The 24,376-nt window shown below is 45.3% G+C and overlaps 1 protein-coding gene across 1 annotated transcript in view; it reads right to left on the bottom strand.

The window, feature by feature from the left end:
- SLC30A9 (solute carrier family 30 member 9) overlaps positions 1–21,142 on the bottom strand; it is a 33,109-nt gene extending 11,967 nt beyond the window's left edge. The window contains exons 1-9 of the mRNA XM_082238257.1: positions 20,861–21,142; positions 14,047–14,220; positions 7,925–7,972; positions 7,089–7,188; positions 5,795–5,887; positions 4,864–4,946; positions 3,869–3,927; positions 3,028–3,095; positions 2,174–2,276 (exon numbers count right to left, since the gene is read on the bottom strand). Of these exons, the coding sequence (XP_082094383.1) occupies positions 2,174–2,276; positions 3,028–3,095; positions 3,869–3,927; positions 4,864–4,946; positions 5,795–5,887; positions 7,089–7,188; positions 7,925–7,972; positions 14,047–14,220; positions 20,861–20,978 (846 nt within the window). The 5' untranslated portion in view covers positions 20,979–21,142. The remainder of the gene's footprint in view (positions 1–2,173; positions 2,277–3,027; positions 3,096–3,868; positions 3,928–4,863; positions 4,947–5,794; positions 5,888–7,088; positions 7,189–7,924; positions 7,973–14,046; positions 14,221–20,860) is intronic.
- Positions 21,143–24,376: the final 3,234 nt, after the last annotated feature.

The raw sequence follows: 24,376 nt of genomic DNA, 5'->3' as shown, positions 1-24,376 counted from the left end.
TTGAAAAGGATGTGAATATTGTCTTTAAAAAAATAAAAATCAAACTTTTTAAAAAGAGAGAGAGAGAATGCCACTCTAGTAACTCAGATTTACCGCAGACAAAAATAATACCAATTTTAATGTTTGGGGAAGAAATCAGGAAATTTTAGTTGAAACAGAACCTGGCAAAAACCCATCAGGAAAATGCTCGTAGGAAGTATTTCAGAGCTTCATTGTGAACCATTGTGGTTTCAAGGCATCAAGAACATCATTGGTGGCACGCTACTTTGTCACTACGTAAAGAAGACATCCATCTCATTCAGAAGAGCAGGCACAGGTGGCCTGCACCACACGCTTGCCAGAGGCCCCACACAGCCCACCAGATGCTTCAACAAACCTCCTTTCTACCTGCGCCCAAGGCAGAACGTCTCAGCAAAAGCAAAAAACTCAGCATGCATGTGCGACGCCATAGAAATGTCTCTCCACTACACATGCTCTTTCAAACAGCAATCCATCACACCAGCAATTGGGACGTGAAGGGGCTTTGCCCAAGCGTATTTTGCTCCCTGCAGCTTGGCAGACAGTGCCAGCACCAGTCACTGTTGGAAAGCTGGGTGGCTCACTAGAATACGTCTGCTGATGCCAAATGAACTGGCCTTATAATTTTACAGCCTAAGGAGGCTATTCTTTTTAAATAGAAAGTGCAATGTTTCAAACAAAAAAATGTTAAGCCACCCTGGCGGGTGTGCAAATGTCTCAGTTCCAGTAAATAGCAGATTAGCTGCGAAAGAAAGTGTGCTTGAAATCCTGAAGGAAGCTGTTCGTAGATTCACAAAAAAGCTTCAACCTTGGCCAGGCTGCTGCTAACCCAAACACCCCGCTACTTCAAGGGCCAAACCCATATAGAGAATTAAACCAAAACGTTGTGAAGACAAACTCAAATTCTCAATTGTTTGAAAGAATGAAATTGCCTTAAAGCTTTAGATGTTGGGGGTTGTTTTTCATTATTTAAAACTGTAGGGATGTTCTTATCTAAATTTGAAAGCCAATTTGCCTTGACTAACGTATTTGAAAAGGCAAGGCAGTGATTTGTGTTTTCCCTGCTATCTTCAGTTACCCTTTCCTATTCGTTCTAGCCCTATTTAGGGCATGAGGGAGTGACAGGAGGAGTCGTGTTCTTGGCCCCGCCCCCAGTGTCTCATCTTATTCTTTCAGCAACCAATATATATAGATATAAAATTGTCCAGTAGCACCTTAGAGACCAACTAAGTTTGTTCTTGGTATAAGCTTGCGTGTGCAGCAACCACACGTTGAATGCAATTGTGGGAGAAGAATGAAATGGTTTTAGAATAAAATACAGTGGTACCTCAGGTTACATATGCTTCAGGTTACAGACACTTCAGGTTACAGACTCCGCTAACCCAGAAATAGTACCTCGGGTTAAGAACTTTGCTTCAGGATGAGAACAGAAATCGCGCTCTGGCGGCGCAGCAGCAGCAGGAGGCCCCATTAGCTAAAGTGGTGCTTCAGGTTAAGAACAGTTTCAGGTTAAGAATGGACCTCCGGAACGAATTAAGTACTTAACCCGAGGTACCACTGTAGTTGCACTGCCCTTTTTTTACTATTATTCATTGTAAACGCTCTGTTTTGCCATGCACCTTGGAAGATATTTCTGTTTTGAAAAGTGGCCTGGACACAAAATTTTATTAAATACAGTGGTGCCTCGCAAGACGAAAATAATTCGTTCCGCGAGTCTTTTCGTCTTGGGATGTTTTTCGTCTTGCGAAGCACGGTCCGTCGCAACTGCGCCTCTTCAAACGGCTTTTAAAAAAAAGCGCAAGACATTTTCGTCTTGTGAAGCAAGCCCATAGGGAAATTCATCTAGCAAAGCAACGCAAAACCGAAAAACTCTTTTGTCTAGCGAGTTTTTCGTCTTGCGGGGCACCACTGTACTTGACAAAGCAAGCATAGTTGCTGCATATAGACCACCATTCGTAGAAGGAAATACAAAATACTGCAAAACGCAATGGACAGGCTCCAGCAACCCGTGGCCTGTTTGCACTTCCTGGCAAGTCTCCCGGCCACTTTATGCTTCACACTTTGCTGCGCTTATAGTGGGAAGAGCAGCCAATGAACAAGAGGGTCAACATATAAGTCCGACACAGAAACGGCCAACAAAAAAGAGAATACTCACTTGATTGCAAGTGTCTGCTAAAGAATGGATGGCTTCGGAGAACATACTTGCAGAACCCGTGTAAACCCAAGCAAGGAGCTTAAAAAAGAAATTCAAGCCATTTCTGAGGATAGAGAAAGGGGAGGAAGTATTATTGATAATGTGTTGACAGTTTTCTAAGCACCATACTAAGATTAAAATGCTACGATCGCTGCCTTTATCGTATGAGTAAGAAGGGAATGAATAAACAGTCCAAATTACCAGGCTATCGGGGTTACTTTGGGGTGGGGGTAGCCGATACAGGGAACAGTACATCAGAACTGAGTGTAGGGGACTGGGAGCATGTTGCAAGCTCCCTCTCCCTTTCATGTTTTGCTTTCATCGTGGTGTAGCACTATGTCTGCATCAGCATTAACCACAAATGGTATTTACAAGATTCCCCCATCATCAAGCTTAGAATAGCTAGTTATGGGCCTGAGCGGGGTGGGGGTGGGAGGGGGGGAGACGACTTGTTGGCAGACACCAATGCTAAACCCTGGAAAGGTCCAATCTGTGTGGGAGAGGGAAGGATGAAGGAAACATCTACAGCACACATCCCTGATGTCCAAGTGGAAAGTTACAGCCAGAATGGATCACGGCAACTTTGCAGTCATGAAGTAGAAATTGACTGGAGACCCCAAATTAAAAAATGTACATCCAAGCTGGGCATACTACTAGCAAATATGCTAACTGAGCTCTCCTTATAAAAGTGAAATTCTGCTTTCCAGGATATGACTGCAAAACCCACAACTGAAGCAAAAAACCCCACCAATTAACCTTAATCTGCATGCCGGAACCTAGAAACATGTACGCCTAAAAATTAAATAAAAACTTACATGCAAATAGCAACCATGACAACTTTTCCTGGTCCACTCAGAAACATAGTTGACGTGCTGGAACGTGGCTAAATTAAACACAAGTACACCGCTTAAAATTCATTGATTACATTATGGAAAACCATATATGCAGAATGCTAAGTTCTACCTCTGTATAATAGCTAGTCCTACAAGATATAAACCAGGTTAAATAAATTTTAAGCAAGTTTATGTGTGAGTTGCAGTTAATTATGGCTATTCAATTAAGTCTCAATGAATCCCCAACTGAATTTATATCCCACCCACACTTTATTTACAGATTCCCTTTAGTTTTAGATGAATCACAGAATCATAGAGCTGGAAGGGACCCAAGGGTCACCTAGTCCAACCCATGCAATACAGAAATCTCTTGCCCAATGAGGGGCTCGAACCCTGAGATTAAGAGTCTCATGTTCATGAAGGAACACAGCATTTTAGAAGTGACATTCCTTCCTGCAAAGAGAGAGAAAGGAGGAATGCTTTTTCTAAGGAGATGCCTGTCACCTCAGTTTTTGGGGAATACTTGTGTTTTGTAAAATAAACCTGGCGCCTGGCTCAAGGGCACATTGCAGTGAGGCAAAAGCACTTGAGAAAGGGGTGGAGCAAGATGGTGAGGGGAGTGGCCTGGCAAGATGGCCGGACAGAGGCCTGTAAGGGTCAATTTCAATCTGTTTGAGGTTCCCTACCCGCATCCTAAACCAACTTATCCCTGCTCACCAGGCTATTGTGTGTTTTTCTGTACTCCTGCAAAATCACAAGATGCACAAAACTGCAGCTTTTTTTGCCTATAAAGGAACAGCAAAGATGGAAAACATTCACCCACCTTAGTTTCTCCTAGGAAATCTTTGTATTCCTTCAACAACCTCTGGTTTCTAAACAAATCTGAAAAGAGAAATAATTATGAAGTGGGGACTGCGAGTGGAGAGAGAAGCAGAATAGAGACCCATTTCTTCCTGACACAATACACAAAACTATGCAGCATCCCAAGGCATCTGCATCAGGGCAAGCCACACTCCTCAGCCCACTTATTCCTCTGCAACCCGTATGGCCCTGATCATTTCTGCAGAGTTTTGCACTATGTTCTATAAACCCTGGCTTGTTATGTACAAAATAGGCACCATGGCTTTTTCAGTTAATTTGTTTTTGTGACTGTGTGGAACTCAGTTCAGCTACCGATTGATTGTGTGACTGCGGAAATGGATAAAAGCCCCCCCATCCAAACAAGGACTATCATCAGTGCAGGTAAGGAAAAAAAATAATTAATTTTAATTTTATCATCTACAATACTGTCTTATTTGTTTTATAGTACAGTACATTGATTATTGCTTTCATTGTGTGGATCAATGGTCTCGATAGATAGTAAAATTCATGTTAAATTGCTGTTTTAGGGCTTGTTTGCAAAAGTCTGGAATGGATTAATCCATTTTGCATTACTTTCTATGGGAAAGTGTGCCTTGGTTTTGGAACACTTTGGTTTTGGAATGGACTTCCGGAACAGATTAAATTTGGGAACCAAGGTACCACTGTACATGAGGTACGGCATGGAGACTGGCTGCTGGGCTCTGTCAAATGTACACTTGGGGGGGGGGGATGCATTGCAAAACTTTCCACAAATACTTCACAGCCACACTGAAACCTGAGCTGTAAATAGAAATGTTCAAGACTTTGTCCAACCCCATTATTCGTGATGAGAACACACAACTAACTTCAAGCCCAGAGGTGACATTACAGAACGTGCATTGATCAAATATACTGTACAGGAGTCAGAACTCTTACACTCTTTTTTTCTTTTTTCTTTTTGTAGTATTCCACACTTACTCTCTCTGTATTCTATTTCTGCTTCTTTACGCCTTTTTCTTTCACGTGCAAGAGCTTCCGGGCTCCCCCAAACTTCTAAAGACCTGTACCAGGAGGAAGGAGAGAAGGGAGAGAGAAAGTGATAGGAAGTGAAGAAAAAACTTCATTTAACTTGCATGACGATGATGATAATAATATGTTGTTCTTATATTTATACCCTGCCCATTTGGCTGGGTTTTCCCCAGTCACTCTGGGTGGGTTCCAGCACAGTTAAAAGATCCTTTAAGAAATAATACACTTTGTTTTCTATTGCTTTTGACCCCAACCTGTAGTTTGGAACTGCAACTATCATCACCTCCAGCCAGTAAACCAGACCAAACCATCTGCCCCAAGTCAGGGAAGCCAGCTTTTGACTATGGAAAAAAAACGAAACAGCAAAGAATTTGCATTTTCTGCCTCTTGCAATTCTAAACACAGGTCCGTGTGGAAGTATGACACTACCCCAAGCTGAACTGAAGAGAGAGGCTTTGCTGATTCTGACAGTTCTTGTTGAAATTAATTTTCTCATAGTAATATAGCAGGAGGTCTTACTCATCTAAGCCCAGGTACCCCCAGCAACACAGGAAATGGCAAAGGCACTACCACCAACTATAATATATGGGAAAGTGTTAGAAGTTAAATACAGCTGTACCGTGGAAGTTGAACGGAATCCATTCTAGAAGTCCATTCAACTTCCAAAACATTCGGAAGCCAAAGCACAGCTTCCGATTGGCTGCAGGAAGCTCCTGCAGCCAATCAGAAGCCCCGGAAGCCCCGTCGAACATTTGGGTTCCAAAAGAACGTTCGCAAACCGGAACACTCACTTCCGGGTTTGTAGTGTTCGGGATCCAAGGTACGACTGTATATATTTTGGATAGCCAAACCCAGGAAATGTTGTCAGACTCGCCCTTACTTTGCCTCCACGTCCGTCCTCAAAAACACAGTGAAAGCCTCTGTGTCGTCATGGGGGCTTCGCCGCCTGATTTTCCTGAGCTGATCTAGGTCACTGTTGGGAAAACAGAAACAGTTTTGCGGAGAGGAAGGCAGTATTACCAGCAGGCATTAATCTACTTACTGAAAAAGTAAAGCGATCGTCACAATATGCGATTTCTGGCTCACTAACAGCAGGCGGCAACTTTACAACCTCCCCAGGTTCCAACGTGTGGTTTGCTTTCGTATTAAAAGTCAGAAAGAGATACAGACCAATTCTTTTCATTCCCCGTACCAACCTGCCATCTGCCTACGATCTGGCGAAGAGGCTCTTCTCTGCTTTGGCAGAGGCTCGGTTGACAGGGAAGAAAGAAATGGCGTTCTCTGTAGCCACATGGCCAGTGGTCAGGGATGATGTGGGCTGTATTCCAGCAAAATCTGGAGGGCTACAGATTCCACAGCCCTGCTATCGAGTAGTGCTGTTCACATGTTGCTCACATTCAGGGCACAGCACTATCCAAGAGAGGCAATGCGGTGTAGTAGATAGTGTTGGACCCTGAGAGATCAGGGTTCAGATCCGCACTAAATCATGACACCCCCTGGGTTATCTGAGGACAGCTTTACCTGTCTCACAGGGTTGTTGTGAAAATAAAATGGAGGTGGTGGAAGAGCCATGTTGAGCTCAGGGGAGGGAAGCTGGGACATAAATGTAATTTTTGAAAATATGGCGGTGGAGCAGGGCCACATTTTTCCTCCCTGCTACTAAGTCTTTTTTTCTGCAACAAGTGACATTCAAATGTGAGCACTTACTCGTGTGAAGGGGCTCAATGCAATGAGTCACTGTGCCACCAGGTATCCCAGAAACCATGCACACCACAGAAATACAGAAACGGAGCGCTAAACCATGGTTTGCTCAAACCGTGGTGAATTCTTCATTATAGTTAGCACAAGCCATTGTCTGGCATGATAGCTGAACTGAGCCTCTCTCCTAGAATGTCTACATAATATGGAACTGTGCTCACAGTACCCATTAACCGTGAAGTCCTTAGGTGGTGTCTCTACTTTATTATGAAGCTGACCACTCTCAACCCCAGTGAAAAGTATATGGTAACCAAGAGAACAGAGCTGTCCCCCAAACCCAAAATGTTACCCATAACCTCTGGTATCATGATCCTCCTCACATTCCTCTGGCTACTTCATATCCCGGTTAACTTTGACACACTGCAGCAGTTCTTACAGAATTTCAGTCTAATTTTTAAAGAAAGAAATGATCATACCTGGATTTAAGGCAGAACTCATTTATTGCTCTGACACCAGTGATGAAGTTATTCTTCATGTATTTTGGTCCATATTCTCTCTTTTTAAGTACAGCTTTCACTTTAAGAGGGAGGAAAAGGGCGAGACTCAGTTACGAGCGCCACCAAAGGACCTCTCTAGCGCGGGGAAGCCAGTATGCATGAAAATATACAGGCGTTCACCTATTCATCTCACCTCAATTGAAATCTGGTAACAGACACCCAAACATGACAAAATCATTGCAGAAACAAAGCAAATGGTAAGCTCAAGAAGTGAATGGCAAGCTGGATACATACACATAGTAACTGGAGATGTGGGAATTATAGATAATTACCCGTTAAAGCGGCAGATTATAGTGTGAACATTAAATCATTTATAAAACAGACTTATTTGAGAATATTTCACTCTATGAATGCACTACATGATCTGATCACGCAGAGTAAAACAATGGGAGGCATTCCATGCTAGGCTAATGGACATGATTAACTTAGGTTTACTGATTTCAATGGGCCTACTCTGTTTAGAAAGGAAGTATTTTGAAACAAGGAGGTCCCCACAGCAATGTCTCAAAGGCACTGCTATTCCTCACTGCCCAATGGCCTTGCAGCTCTGGCTTCTCCCGCCTCCATCTCCTGCTCAGCCAATCACACTGTTCTCAGAGTAATACTTAGTTGACTACAACCCAATGACTCTAGATGCTGGCATGAGAGCAGTTGATCCAAACAGGTGTCTGTCTTCAGCAGCTGCTCCACGGAGGCTGCAGCAACCTCTATACACACACCCACACCCCAGTGCAAAGCTATGTCATAATAATTACCTTTCACTTGAATCGGAGTTTGCGGCAAAGGTGGCGTTGGACTGCTAGCTGTTAAAAAACAACAATTAATTATTAGTCGAAGTTAATCCTACTTACTGCTTTCCAAGACAAAGACAGAAAGCCGGGGGGGGGGGGGAGTACATATTTGAAATTGCCACTGTTGCTTAAAGGAGGGGAAATAATACATGTGTTAGCCCACTGCTTAAATTTGACCTTTTGTGACATTTGATTTTTTTAAAAATAATTTTCATTGAATGATTTTATGTTACAAAAAAAAATACAACCATACTACCACTAAATATAGTTGAGAAATAAAAATTATATACATCAATATTTAGTTTGTTATTTGCCGTCTTATTTCCTCCCAAACGTTTCATACAAAAACACACATATGTGCAGACACCCACACACCCGCACACAAAATGATAATAATGAAAGTAAATATTTTCTCCCTTTTATCTTCCAAAATCTTTTCTTTATGGTGGAGACGGCTCAATTGACAGGGAAACTCAAAGCAAAAATTTGCGGAAAAATGGGATGGTTATAGAAGATATGTTCAAAAATACAATAATAGTTTTGACTCCGCGCTAGCATTCGAGTGATAAAGGAACTGAAAGGAGGTGGATAACAATTAAGGATTTATTTTTTCAGAATGTATTGGAAAATTTATATAGAAAGGTTTATTGTTTTGTGTACATTCGATTGCAAGATAAAATATACGCAAAGGGACTCGGCAGGAAGTCAAAGTTGACCTTTTGTGACATTTGATTTTTTTAAAAATAATTTTCATTGAATGATTTTATGTTACAAAAAAAAATACAACCATACTACCACTAAATATAGTTGAGAAATAAAAATTATATACATCAATATTTAGTTTGTTATTTGCCGTCTTATTTCCTCCCAAACGTTTCATACAAAAACACACATATGTGCAGACACCCACACACCCGCACACAAAATGATAATAATGAAAGTAAATATTTTCTCCCTTTTATCTTCCAAAATCTTTTCTTTATGGTGGAGACGGCTCAATTGACAGGGAAACTCAAAGCAAAAATTTGCGGAAAAATGGGATGGTTATAGAAGATATGTTCAAAAATACAATAATAGTTTTGACTCCGCGCTAGCATTCGAGTGATAAAGGAACTGAAAGGAGGTGGATAACAATTAAGGAATTATTTTTTCAGAATGTATTGGAAAATTTATATAGAAAGGTTTATTGTTTTGTGTACATTCGATTGCAAGATAAAATATACGCAAAGGGACTCGGCAGGAAGTCAAAGTTGTTGCTTTTGCGACATTTGAAACAATTTAAAGCAGACACCTAACTTCTGGTTTTCAAAAAGTGTTATAAATCCGAACACATTTAAGCTAAAGATTTTATTTAGAAGGATTTACATCCTGCCTTCCCTACAAGGTGTTCAAAGCAGTTCAAAGTGGGTTTCCCCCACCTCCATTTAATCTCACAACAGCCCTGCGAGGTGGGTGAGGCTGAGAGACAGCCATAGGTGTTCCCCACTAGGAACAGAATCTGCCATGCCTGCAGATGGTCTCGTGCACATCTCTGTCTTAATTAAGTATATCAACGGAATTAAGTTCTTATGACTTCAATAACAACAGCCAATATACTGAAGCTTTATTCTCTGGCGTTTGGATGCTCGCCAGACATCCGCTACCAGTAAAAGAGAAGCTAATTTTACTGAAACTGAAGACATTAGGATTAGCCTTCCGAACCTGACAACGCTACAAAGGGAGCTGTGTTTTATTAAGAGAAGGCTTGGCAAGTGGCTTGAATTATTCAAAAGTTAAGTATTATTAAAGCACTCTTGGTCTATGCAACTTTTTTTTTAAAAAAAATCAAACAATTAGTTCCTCCTGCCTTAATTTACAAAAAAGGGGGGGCAGGGATAAAGTAAATGGCTTCCTTAAGAGAAGGAAACTCTGGATAATGGCTTTCCATTTATAATGTATACAGAGAAGGCCTAGTGAATACACAGCAGCAACTTTTTTTTGATACACTTAAAAACAGACTCCAGCAAAAGCTGTTTCAAAGTTACGCCTGTCTGCCCCCTTCCTCCTTATCTCCAGAGCCCTGGGCTGGCAGGCTGTGTTTATACTGATATACCTTGGCAAGGTCACAGTTTCTCCAAGGTTTGCCGAAAGTTACTGCCTGTAGCAATGATTCCTCCTTTCCTTTCTCCTCCCATCGCCCATTGTAAAATGGACACACAGTGACATTATTTAATAAAAAGGTTAAGCCATAAACTTTGATCAGGGGAAAATAATCACATCTCAAATGTCAAGATTTACTACTGAAGATTCAGGCAGCGTTATGTGCCCTTTAAAAATATATATATATACTGGGTAACAGTGGCCAGGAGGCCTGACGAAAACACGCTGCTTGGTATTAAGCAGAAATTGACCTATTCCCTGTTCTGTGGGTCAAGATGATACTGTTTAAAGCCTTGAGCAAATTATTCTGTAGAATATGGATATACCATGGCAGGGGCTGGGAGGACAAGCCATAGTTCAGTGGTGGTATTATTATTAAATTTATGAATCACGCTTCCTACAAAGCCTCTCAAATGACTTCGCAATACAATAGAGACAGTGGTACCGCGGGTTAAGTACTTAATTCGTTCCAGAGGTCCGTTCTTAACCTGAAACTGTTCTTAACCTGAAGCATCACTTTAGCTAATGGGGCCTCCTGCTGCTGCCGCGCCGCCGGTGCACGATTTCTGTTCTCATCCTGAAGCAAAGTTCTTAACCCAAGGTACTATTTCTGGGTTAGCGGAGTCTGTAACCTGAAGCGTATGTAACCTGAAGCGTATGTAACCTGAAGCGTATGTAACCTGAAGCGTATGTAACCCGAGGTACCACTGTATATAAAATAAATGCATATATAAAAGCAATTTCAACGACAAACCCGCTGACATGCCGTGGGCCACCTGAATGAAGCTTGTGGCCGACAGGTCAGTGTTTGGGGAGCTCTGCTCTAAAACACACTCAGCTCTTCCTTGAAGTTACCATATTTTTCGCTCTATAGGACGCACTTTTTCCCCTTCAAAAATGAAGGGGAAATGTTTGTGCGTCCTATGGAGCGAAGACGCCATAGCCCCGCGACCCTCTCCCGGCTGGAGAGGTGACGCGGGGCTATGGCAGGAGCCTCTCCGCTGCGCCTTTCCGCTGCTCCCTGACCTGCTCTTTGGGGCTAGTGGTGGGCTTCCCCCCGCCAGCCCCAAAGAGCAGGTCGAAAGGAACCTGAAGCCTGGAGAGCGAGAGGGGTCAGTGCACACCGACCCCTCTCACTCTCCAGGCTTCCAAGGTAGCCGCCTGAACGCACCTTAAACGGCACCTTGTTTTAGAGCGGGAAAACAAGAGGGGGAAAGTTCTCCCGCTCTCTGTGCAGCGCCTCCTGCCGCTTCACTGATGGGGCGCTGGGCAGAGAGGGGGAGAATATTTTTTTCTTGTTCTCCCCCCTCTAAAACAAAGTGCGTCCTATTGTCCGGTGCGTCCTATGGTGCGAAAAATACGGTATATCAAGGAAGGGCTTGATATATCACTGAAGGGGAAAGTTGGGAATCAGGGAGAAGTTGGGATTCATACCCAAGACTCTTGATCTTCTCTTCTCCTTGAAGAATTCTGAAAAGGTTTAGAGCAGGGATGGGGGAACTGGTGCCAGAGAGAGGCTGCTGGAATCCAACTCCCATCAGCCCTCAGTTGGCGTGGGAACTGGGGCTGATGAGCACTGGGAGTCCAACAGCTGGAGCTGGGTGATATATTGGCAAATTGCCCAAAACTGGTATGGGGTTCGGATCACGATACCAGTTTCGGACAAGACATTGCGCCAGCTCGAATTGCCTGCAAATGGCAATGGCACAGGCAAGCAGGCAGGCAGAGCCTGAGAAGGTTCTAGGTGACAACCTTCTTGGAATCTGTCTGCTTGCCTGCCTGCCTGCCCCCCCCCCAAGCTCATGCAAGCCGGAGAGATATGGGGGCCTGCTCAGCTGAGGGGCAGGAGGCGTCCCACCCACCCACCCAGCTGAGCTGTTTAACAAAGCCCCAATGCCTCTGCGGCTCATGTGAGCCAGAGAGGCATTGGGACTTGGACTGAGCAATGTTTCTAGGCTGCTGCTTCTTCCTCCAAGGGGGCAAGGAAAAAACAGCCAAGATACATTCTAGACATCATGCTAAATCAGCATACTGCGGTATTCATCTGACTTTTAGAAGACACCTGAAAGCAGCCCTGTTTAGGGAAGTTTTTAATGTTTGATGTTTTATCGTGTTTTTACTATTCTGCTGGGAGCCGCCCAGAGTGGCTGGGGAAACACAAGCAGATGGGTGGGTATAATAATCATCATCATCAACAACATCATCATCTGCTAATATAACACAATGTTGAAAACCAGATATTGCCCACCTCTACCAACTGTTAGAATTCCTGCTCCATGATTGCAGACATGGGATTGTTGTCTTTCACATGACGGTATATGTGTTGACTCCACAGAGTGGGAAATGACGGAGACAGGATGTTTGTGTTACTGTGTTCCGTGAAGCGGGACTATTGTCCTTTGTTCTTTTTTCTCTTTGCTGTCTGATGCTAGAGAGAGAGGGAGCCATGTTGCAGTGCTGTGTGTGTGTTTATATGTAAATTAAGTATATTAGCCAAAATGCTGAGTTGCTGAGGTCTGTCACGCATGTTGCGCAAACTCTGCGGATCCCCAAGTGTGCCGATGTCAGTTGGCATCGGTCGCTGTTATGTTTGGGCTGAAGAAAGCTCCTGAACAATCGTCCAGGAGGGAGGGAACATGCCAGCCAAGTGTAGGCTGAACTCTTGACACCAACAACATCGGGGGCCATAGGTTGTCAATTCCTGCTTCAGACCTGTCTTTTATTTACGCTTGTTTATTTCTCTTCTGTTTCTATGGCACTTTGAGTCATTTTTATGGGAAGCAACTAATAAATACTACTACAAATAGAACTGTGTGTTTCCGTGGATCGCATCTCAACTAGTCTTTTATTTGTGTTTGTGTCCATCGAGTGTACATAAAGAAAGGCCTCAGATGACGATCGTAGGGTCCAGGTCAGTTCATGCTGAAGAATCTTGGCACACAGCAGAGGATTCTGGGACACGTTCTAAAGCAGCCTTTTCCAACTTGGTATTCTCTAGGTCTTTTGTATTATAGCTGTCTTGGCTAGGACAGAGGAGAAGGGTAGCCCAACAATTGTTGCTGGACCTTGGAAACAGAGTACAGCCAAGATGTTGCAGTCCAACCACTTCTGGGGACTCAAGCTTGAAGAAGGATGCGCCCAATTTATGTGGGAATTGGGCAAGAGCTCCTTATGGAAGCCATTTCCTTAATCTGCCGTTTTACCTTCAAAAACAGCTGCCTTGCAAGAACTAATTTAAACCAGGGCCAGAAAAAAACCGAAACCAACAGGCTTTAATTCCAAGCAAGCACATTTAGAATCTGAACATTTAGAATAATGGGGGATTCTGGAACGCCCATTTCAAGCCAATCGACAACATAACAATACTTAAGCAGCAGCTTTAGAAGCTTTTGTTCTCACTTGGCAATCATCTTCACATCAAGCTGTGGTTCAGCAACAGACCGTGGCTTAAATGCCTCGTGGAATCATTTGAATTAATCGCACACATACAGCAGATGTGCGAGGTTATTACAAACTGTCTCTACAGTCATTAGGTTATTTTGATCTGGGTTTTTTAAGACCCTCGGAAATATAACCAGAAATATTGCCACTGCATGAACAAATTAATTAGAGGTACACACAGAAGAGGGGGGGGGGCGTGGAATGCTTTGGAACACTTTGGTAATTCAGACAGGACGACAACTCACCCCAAACTTCTTTGGGAACAACCACTCTCCAAGATTTACTTCAGTAAGGCCCAGTAAGCAGGCTGCTTTGAAGCGAGATTCATCCCTCGCAAATTTACCCCCTGTCCACACCCCCAATTAAAATCTACAAACCATTAAAATAGCCCTAGTACACTATCCCACAGGGGAATTAAAGGTTGAAACCAATGCAAGCTCAGGGCTGAAAGCTGGCAACTCTGCTAATTTCTGCAAGAAAAAATGTTAAGCCAAGATGGTGCCTACCTGTTGCTGTTTTCTGCGCACTGCCTTCAGCAGCTGAGGAGCTTGCATCTTGTGCCCCAGTGTGGTCCTTCTGGCCATCGGAGGTATAAACTCTTACTTGGCTTGAATGAACCGGCAGACGACTCCCTGGCAGCACAGGCAAGAGACTGCCAAATTTAAGGGGAACTTGCCACCCTGAAGGAAATGGGAAAGAAAACAGCTTGGGTACTTTGAGATGGCAACAACAGCAGCAACAAAAAGCACCAAGGAAAAAGCACAGAGAACAGCCAGATAATGGTTTGCAAACTGTTCAGGACACATAACTCAAATATTCCGCTGAAAAACTAAAATATTCCTCAAGTAGATCCCTTAGACTGGCATTCAACTAAGTTTTAGAACATCCACTGAAATTAATGGACATGACTCAGTCAGGTCCACTATTTTCAATAGGCCTACTCTGAATAAGACTCAGCTGAACACCAACCATAGAACATAAAATTCCATACAACATAATTACTTTATTATACTCTTACTAAGAGGCTGCTTTGAGATTAGCTGCTGCCACAGTAAGCCCTGCTGGAAGGAATTATAGGTTTGTAAATAGCCACTTGACAAGTAAGATGTACCTGTAGACAAACAGGATCAGATGTTTTTAATTAGCTGAAATAAGGTTGGTCCTTTTATCTTCCAGGCTGCTGATGAGCCCCCAATGCCTAGCATTGGTATGAGTTGCCCAGGCAGGCTAGTACAAATTGATGTGCACTAATAATGTCTTTGGATTTCCTTGCAAGGCTGGGGTATTGTCATGAACTTAAGGGGAATATAGCAACATGAGGTTAATTGGGATGCTGGATTCAACTCAAAGCAGCTGCACTCTCTACGCAAAATTTCAAGACTTCATGGCAAAACAGAGCAGTCAAGTGACTCTTCTATATATCGTTCTTGACAGAAATTTAGAACTTGAAATAAGAACATCGCCAGGAGCCTAGCAAAGGACTGCTAAAAGCCAGGCCTTTGGTTAATCCGATTGACACCCTATGCCTTTTAAAAAATGTGGCTCTTGGGGGGGTATTTGGTTGTTGTTTTTATTTTGATTATATATATTGTGGTTTTTTACGTTGATCTTTTCTGTGAAGTGCCCTGAGACCTCCAGGTATAGGGCGGTATATAAATTCTAACAACAACAACAACAACAAGGAAGCTCATGAAGGACCAGAATGCAATTATACACATGGCACAATGTAAGCCACAGGAATGTGGCCTGAAAATAGGGTAAAGGGAAACATTAGCAACTAGTATAAGTATTAGGCTCTTCAGGAACGCAATCTAACTGAGATGCAACAGAGAAAGCAGTATTATACCAAGTCAGAGCAGTGGTCCAACTAGCTCAATATCATCTAGACCAGTGTTTTTCAACCACTGTTCCGCGGCACACTAGTGTGCCGCGAGATGTTGCCTGGTGTGCCATGGGAAAAATTGAAAAATTCGAAAGATTTTTTTTAAAAAAAAGTCAATTTTTCGCCCACTAGGCGGGCGCCGGACTGTGTCCACCCTATTTTCCATCCGTCCTGGGTGGGGATCAGATTGGATGGGATCGGATGAGAGCGGACAGGTATCTCCCTCTCCGCACAGAGTGGTGGTGTGCCTCGTGATTTTTTTCATGAAACAAGTGTGACTTTGCCCAAAAAAGGTTGAAAAACACTGATCTAGACCAGCCTTTCTCAACCTGTGGGTCCCCAGATGTTGTTGAACTACAACTCCCATCACCCCTAGCTAGCAAGGCCAGAGCTCAGGGATGATGGGAGTTGTAGTCCAACAACATTTGGGGACCCACAGGTTGAGTACCGCTGACTAGACTGACTGGCAATGGCTCTCCAAGGTTTCCGGCAGGGGTCTCTCTTAGCCCAACCTGGAGATGCTGGGGATAATAATAATAATGATGACAATTTTATTATTTATACCCCGCCCACCCAGGACCTTCCGCCTGCAAAGCAGATGCTATAACTGGGCTATGGCCTTCCCCAAATATAACATTACATTTTTAAACTCAGCTACATTTAGAAGGCACTGGGCCACAGGGTCTCAGAAATAGCAAAGCAAGGCCATTGACTCAGATGCAAAGGGCAAAATGCAAGACACCTGAGGCATCCACATGCAAAAGCCCCTAATAGGGAGGACTGGCCAATGTGTCAGGAGGAATAGCTAGGGGGCTGGTCCCCAGCATCAGCTGCCCGAGGTGAATGGCTCACTCAGCCCAGCAATGGGGACAGCCCTGTCTATGTGGGGCTGCTACCTACCTAGACTTTTAAATTGGGATTACCAGCTGATCCGCTAGCTCCTTGAGGGTGCACACTAAACAAACATACAGCTCCTGTCCCTCTCAGTCTCACTCTGATATACCAGTAGTTTATTACAGTGTTTCCCAACCTTTTTTGGGCAAAGGCACACTTGTTTCATGAAAAAAATCTCAAGGCACACCACCATGCCAGATGGGGAAAGGTCACTTTTTACTTATGTAAAAAAAAAATAAAAAAATAGTAACAGCATAGAAGGTAATGGTTAGGCTAGCATCCCTCTTCTAAATATGCTAGGTTAAGTAGATCAAGTATGTGGTATCCAGTGGGGAGGTTGAAAAGCTGGATTAATAATGAGCCTGCATTGAGGATTTTTCTTACCTTTTTATGGCTTCATAGCAGGGTGTTGCTTATCACAGTGTTGTTTTAATAGGAGACACATTGCCCTGGGATCTTGCCACTGCTATACAGCTAGGAACCTGATATTATTGGTAAGGGCCTCTGTTTGCTTAGGCATTTTAATGCTTTTTTTAGAAAATGAGTAAACATTCGTGTTTCAGCAGCAGCTGGTGAGACAGGAGACGAGAAATTTAAACAGAGTGGGTTCTAGGCAGTGCCCCCCATTCACCTGGAAAAGGCAGGAAGAACTCTTTTGGGCTGCCTCCAAATTCTAATTTTCTTGAGTGCCACCTATAGGAGAACCATGAGTGGGTTAGGATGGCGGGCCAGACCTCGCCACCCTTTGGTGCCAGCCGTGATCTGGACAACTCAAGCCGTTGCCTCTGACTGAACCTGTTATGATTCTGCTCACGACCCCCCATCCCTTGGCAGGCCAGCGGGGTGGGGGGTGGGAAGGGGAGATAATATAGTGAAAGGGAAGCAATAGGGGCTGGAAACTGTGGTAGCAGCATTTCCGGCTGAAGCGCGAGATAGAAAATGTTATCAATTGCTTCTTCTTGTACAACTGCAGCCAGATCCTACCCGTATTTACTCTGGAGTAAGCCCTAGTTTGTTCACGGGGTTTTGCTCCCGCGTAAGTGTGCACAAGGGATGGCAGCCTTAAATATCGGGGAGACGCAGGAGTCGCCTGTGCTGCTGTAATTCCCCCTCCTTTTGGGGAGGGAGGCGCTGGGCTACTGTGTTTACTTGGAAGTCCCACGGAAGTTAATGCATAATTAGGCTACTACTGGCTTAAGCCGGTGCCCGCCTTCATCTCTAGGCGAGAGGCACAGAGTTCTGTTCCGCCTGGGCGCTGCCTCTTTAAACGAGCCCGTGGTTGAAGAAGGCGCTTGCCCAGCTCCCCTCTGCGCCTCGGAGGGCGGGTTTGAGCACGCGCAATGCGCCGCCCTCCCGCCCTGCGCCGCCGCCGTCTCGCGCTCCTCCCTTTTGCGCGCGCTGCCCCGCCGCCGCCCCATTGGCCGTGTCCTGTCAGCTGATCCTGTGTTATTTCCTGTGTGTGTGTGTGAGGGGAGAATGGAGAGAGAAACCTCGGCACCACCACCGCGGAGCCGCCCCCGGCTCGACGCGGATCCTCACCGCCGCCCCGCCGCTCGACTCGCCCGCCTCCCTCCCACGGCACACCAGGCAATGTCTCGCGGCACACTAGTGTGCCGCGGAACACCGGTTGGGAAACACTGGTTTATTAAACAGTTTAGTACAACATTTGATTCAGAATATTTTTTCCCTGTTTTCCTCCCCTAAAACTAAGTGCATCTTATGGTCAGATGCGTCTTATGGTGCGAAAAATACGGTATAAACTGCTGTCGAAACTCAACCTCAGGGATAAGTAGCTACCACCTCTAAACACACACACACATTTACCTATTTATTTATATTAGAATTTGTATTGTTCTCCCCTTCTGATGCTTACACACCTATCATAGTAGCTTGCAATAATTTAAAGCTAACCATAATGCACAGTTATTTTTGTTTTGTTTTTAAAGAAAAACCAGTGCTGAGATTAAAGCAAAAGTATAGGATAAAAATGTATGCATCCACTAAAACAAACACTATAGAGATGGAACACAGAGAAGAGCCTCTCTGTAAGACTGTAGGGTGCGGGCAGGCTGGCCTGCAAGATGGCAGTCGCTAAAGTTTCCCAAGCCACTCAGAGCTTTAAAACATCATCGCCAATGCTTTTAATTGTGCCCCAAAACAAACAGGTAGAATAAACAGATTGCTTATGTACTGTGCACTACAGATGAAACTTAATGTGCCACTGGGCAAGTTATTATAGTTATTTATTCTTCTTGTATTTACATGAAAACCAATAAAAAATATTTGGACCAAAGAAAAAGATATCAGGGTTCTAGCTTGCTAACAAGCCATGCTCACTGTCTGCTACCCTTTTACTCTCAAGGGCACATATGTAGCTGCAGTTACTCAATGGGGTTAAATAGGTCCATATTGAGAGGGACTTCCACATCAATTATAGGTTGCACTAGTGAATTTTGGGGCTTGACAGACCTGCTGAATCTGAACTCAAATTGAACCCGCTGGAAAAATCTAAAGTGACATGCCATGATGGGTGCAGAGAAATCTCAAGCAGCTGAGGGTAGGGTAACAACAGTGGATCAGACTAGTGAAACAGATGTAACTGATGTAGGGAAACAGAAACACTGATTTATTGCAGCCTAATACAGTGGTACCTCAGGTTAAGTACTTAATTCATTCCGGAGGTCCGTACTTAACCTGAAACTGTTCTTAACCTGAAGCACCACTTTAGCTAATGGGGCCTGCTGCTGCCACCGCGCCGCCGGAGCACAATTTCTGTTCTCATCGTGAAGCAAAGTTCTTAACCAGAGGTACTATTTCTGGGTTAGCGGAGTCTGCAACCTGAAGCATATGTAACCTGAAGCATATGTAACCCGAGGTACCACTGTAGTATAATGCGGGTGGCGCTAGGGCTTGCCGATCAGAAGGTCAGCAGTTCGAATCCCAGCGATGGGGTGAGCCCCTATTGCTCGGTCCCTGCTCCTGCCAACCTAGGAGTTCGAAAGCGCATCAAAGTGCAAGTAGATAAATAGGTACCGCTCCGGCGGGAAGGTAAACGGCGTTTCCGTGCGCTGCTCTGGTTCGCCAGAAGCGGCCTAGTCATGCTGGCCACATGACCCGGAAGCTGTATGCCAGCTCCCTCGGCCAGTAAAGCGAGATGAGCGCCGCAACCCCAGAGTCGGCCATGACTGGACCTAATGGTCAGGGGTCCCTTTACCCCTTTAATAGTATAACAGTGTTACATACAAAAGTCAGCCCCCCAGTTTCCTTCACACTCTCACATGCTCAAGAAAGTGAATCCAGGATGCAGCTGCACAGATGAAGAAGCAGGACTCACTATGGCTGGAGTGACCAAGCAAGGGGGTGCAGGTTCAGCCCCCTACAATCATAGAAGGGACCCCTGAGGGTCATCTACACCAACCCCCTGCAATGCAAGGGGTTCACCACTTCACTATCCAATGTGAAAGTAAAAGGCTGCTATCCACCAGTGGAAAGCACTGCACATGGGGAGAAGCACTGTGTCACAGTCCTCTGTGCCTCCAGCCCAAACACTGGATGGCCTGGTCCTTTGCTGACAGCGACCCCAAAAGCCCTCCCTCTGCCCACCCCACCTTGTGCACCTTGTTAGTGAGCGACAATGATGCTATACCCCCCTCACAAAAAAATACATTTAAACCACTTCATATAACTCAACCTCAGTAATCATCACAACGACCCTGCATGGTAGATCTGCACTGCTCACAGCGTTAACAGATTCAGGACTGGCAATGCTGATAACAACAACATGCCATCATCCCACCCTGTTAAATGCTGAGGGCAGCCAACAAGCCCCAGGACCATAGCTGTCAACGTTTCCCTTTTTTTAAGGGAAATTCCCTTATTCCGAATAGGATTCCTCGCAAGAAAAGGGAAAAGTTGACAGCTATGCCCAGGACATGAGCAGCTGATGTAGGCGCTCTCTCTCTTCACACACACCAGCTTTTGGTGGATGAAGAGGACAGTTGTGCCCTGTTATATAAGTTTCTAGTCCTCATGACTACAAGAGGATGCAGGGTCCACCAGGCTCGGGGAGCGGAGCAGGGGTGACCCAGTGACAACTGGAATAGCTCATTCGGTAGAATCTTAATTTCAAGGTCGTGGGTTCGAGCCCGACATTGGGCAAAAATTCCTGCGTTGAAGGGGGTTGGGCTAGATGACCCTCGGGGTCCGTCCCAACTCTATGTGGCACCTCAAACATACTTTTTAAAAATGGCTATCGCGGCCATAGAGCAGCAGCAGCTTAATCTCAGGGTCTTGGGTTCGAGTCCTGCGTTGGGCAAAAATTCCTGCGTTGAAGGGGGTTGGGCTAGATGACCCTCGGGGTCCGTCCCAACTCTATGTGGTACCTGAAACAGACTTTTTCAAAACGGCTATCGCGGCCCTAGAGCAGCAGCCTCTTAATCCCAGGGTCGTGGGTTCGAGTCCCGCGTTGGGCAAAAATTCCTGCGTTGAAGGGGGTTAGGCTAGATGACCCTCGGGGTCCCTCACAACCCTTCGAGCCTACTCACCGCGGCAGCCTGCCCGGGCGAGCGATCCCCCCGCCTGGCCTCGGCCCCTCCGCCGCAGCAGGTGGAGCTGGTAGAAGCAGCCCCAGCCCCTCCGCTGGGCGGCCAGGGCCGGCAGCATCCTCCGCGGGGTCCTCCTCCTCCGGGCGCAGCGAGAGGCGCGAGGCGACAGGGAAAGAGCGGCCGCGCCGAGCTCCTCATTCACGCGCCCGGCCCCCGCCGGACACCGGCTCCGGAGCCGACTCCATCGGCCCAGGCTCTGAGCGGCAGGATCCGGATGCGGAACAGGGCCGCTCTGTAGTCTCGTCGCGCGCCTCTATGGTCCGTCCTCCGCTGACGGGCAACAGGACGCATGCGCTACGGGTTAAAGAGGAGAAGCGGAAGGGGGGGAATCAAAAGATCCACCGCGCACGCGCAACCTCCACGTGGGGGAAAAGGGGGCAGGAGGAGGGAGGGAGTCCTCGCCTTGCGCTGCAGTGAACGTGGGAACGTGTTCGGGACGGTGCGGAACAGGGCGGCCCATTCTTCCTCTTCTATTGCAATTAGCTGTATGTTTTGAATAGATTGTGTGTGTGTTTATTTCCTAAAATTTATACACCGCTTGTGTAAAAAACAAGAGGCTTACGAAACATAAAGCAGTAAATCAAGAAAAAATTATAATCCTACTTTAGAACAGAAAAGTTAAAATACTAAAAGAGATTCAAATTACTTCTGCATATATTTTTTACATTATTGAGGTTTTTTTCATAAAATGTATACACCGCTTGATTGTGTAAAAAACAAGAGGCTTACAAAACATAAAGCAGTAAATCAAGAAAAAATTATAATCCTACTTTAAAACAGAAAAGTTAAAATACTAAAATAAAAAAAATTCCTTCCTGTAGCACCTTAAAGACCAACTAAGTTAGTTCTTGGTATAAGCTTTCGTGTGCATGCACACTTCTTCAGATACACTGTGTATCTGAAGAAGTGTGCATGCACACGAAAGCTTATACCAAGAACTAACTTAGTTGGTCTTTAAGGTGCTACAGGAAGGAATTTTTTTTATTTTGACTATGGCAGACCAACACGGCTACCCATCTGTAACTTAAAATACTAAAAGAGATTCAAATTACTTCTACATATATTTTACATTATTGGGGTTTTTTGGGGTGTTTGATGTGTTAGCAGAGGGGTTTGGCTCGCCAGATGCAGCTTTGTCACGCTGGCCACGTGACCCGGAAGTGTCTGCGGACAGCGCTGGCCCCCCGGCCTATAGATGTGAGATGGGCGCACAAACCCCAGAGTCTGTCAAGACTGGCCCGTTCGGGCAGGGGTACCTTTACCTTTACCTTTAATACCTCTGGAGGGGGAGACATCATGTTCCTTCTGGGGTAAATTCTGCACCTTTGGTCCCCACCCTGCACTCTGCTCTCACCTGTGGCTCCTAGAAGCTATCAGCGTGCAACTGCAGCCACCAGGAATGCCCTTGGCCAGCAAAAGTAGGTGAGGGTAGCCTATGGGTCTCAGACCCTCTGTAAGTTAGGGACTTCCCCTGCATGCGAAGGCAGGTTCCGGCAGATTGAGCAGATAAGACCAGTGGTCTGCCCATGTATTGGAGGAAATAAGAGGCAGCTGGGGCTTGTCAACCTGAGAAGAAGGAAACCTCTGACCCTAAACATTTAGAAAAATGTTTTATTATGTTTTTACATATGTTGGAAGCTGCCCAGAGTGGATGAGGCAACGCAGTAAGATGTGTGGGGTATAAATAGTAAAATTATCATTATGGGATAAAGGTAAAGGTACCCCTGCCCGAACGGGCCAGTCTTGACAGACTCTGGGGTTTGTGCGCCCATCTCACATCTATTGGCCGGGGGCCAGCGCTGTCCGCAGACACTTCCGGGTCACGTGGCCAGCGTGACAACGCTGCTCTGGCGAGCCAGAGCCGCACACGGAACGCCGTTTACCTTCCCGCTGGTAAGCGGTACCTATTTATCTACTTGCCCCCGGGGGTGCTTTCGAACTGCTAGGTGGGCAGGCGCTGGGACCGAGCAGCGGGAGCGCACCCCGCCGCGGGGATTCGAACCGCCGACCTTTCGATCGGCAAGCCCTAGGCGCTGAGGCTTTAGCCCACAGCGCCACCCGCGTCCCTATCATTATGGGATAGGACGTCCTTATTTTCATTGGAGAAATGTTGGGGGGTATGTAGGACACATGATACTGATTTCACACTGTGGTTGTAAAGGGTAAGTATTTTAAGAGGAGGTATCAGGCTTGATAATAATAATTTGTTTGTTTTTTTTATAATAATTTTAAAGGTATCAGCAGGTTTGGGGGAGCCCCAAGGTTTCCAGAAGCGCGCGTACACACACACACACACACACAAATATGGATGGAGAAAAATCCCTAAAGTGGGAAACCGGGCAAAACAACTCAATGAACATGCTCAATGGGAATGTAGTACTGACTGTCAAAGCAGGAGGAGTGTGGAAAACTAGGGGAATGGGATGGAATGGAGTAGCTGAAATCCTGAACAGCCACAGGATTGTTCTGCTCCTACTTGAAATACAGTGGTACCTCGGGTTAAGTACTTAATTCGTTCCAGAGGTCCGTACTTAACCTGAAACTGTTCTTAACCTGAAGCACCACTTTAACTAATGGGGCCTCCTGCTGCCGCCGCTGTGCTGCCAGAGCACGATTTCTGTTCTCATCCTGACGCAAAGTTCTTAACCTGAAGCACTATTTCTGGGTTAGCGGAGTCTGTAACCAGAAGCATATGTAACCTGAAGCGTATGTAACCTGAGGTACCACTGTAACATGAATACCTGCAGTGCTATAAACCAGCCATTGTGATTCTGATAATTGCTTAACTAGCCTATTCAAAATATAATAGGGTCACTGTGGCAATTTGCAAAATCCTTAATAAATTCAGACTGGGTGCACCTAAGTTGCTCCTTACGGAGTTTCACTTCCTTTTCCCCATGCTATCCCCATGGGATACCAAATTCCTATTCAGAAAGGGGCAGGTGGGAGAAAAGTGCTCATCCATGCCCTCCAAACTCGGCTGTTTTTCTCTTAGTTGGGATTATGGATGATAATAGTTGGAAGGGACCCCAAGAGTCATCTAGTCCAATCACCTGCAATGCAGGAATCTCAACAGATGGTCCCCCATCCAACTGGAAACCATACTAGACCCTGCTTAGCTTTGCAAATGTGTTAGCAGTTTTATTTCTGCACCACTAGGGAGAAAAACAATTGAGGAGGCACAGTTGAGGGGGGGAGGCAAGGAGAGACAGGGGAATGCACAGGCAAATGAAAGGTTAAGCGCCTCTGTCCTTCCCACTCCTAATACATTTCACATAATTCACCACTCACTGAATAGGGATTCTCCGGCAACCCGGTTCTTATGCCATTGTCTGCCAACATTGGATCCAAGTGTGCCACACACCCTGCTCTGTGAAAATGCTTCAGGGCTGTTTCGTAACTTAATTATTTCAAAGTGCTTTCCACGGACAGATAATCCTCAATAATGTTACCGAT

The sequence above is a fragment of the Podarcis vaucheri genome, assembly GCF_965113315.1.
Source record: "Podarcis vaucheri genome assembly, chromosome: 9".
NCBI classification, from domain to species: domain Eukaryota; kingdom Metazoa; phylum Chordata; class Lepidosauria; order Squamata; family Lacertidae; genus Podarcis; species Podarcis vaucheri.
The sequence above is the reverse complement of the archived record's forward strand: the minus strand, read 5'-3'. Positions and strand labels throughout refer to the sequence as shown.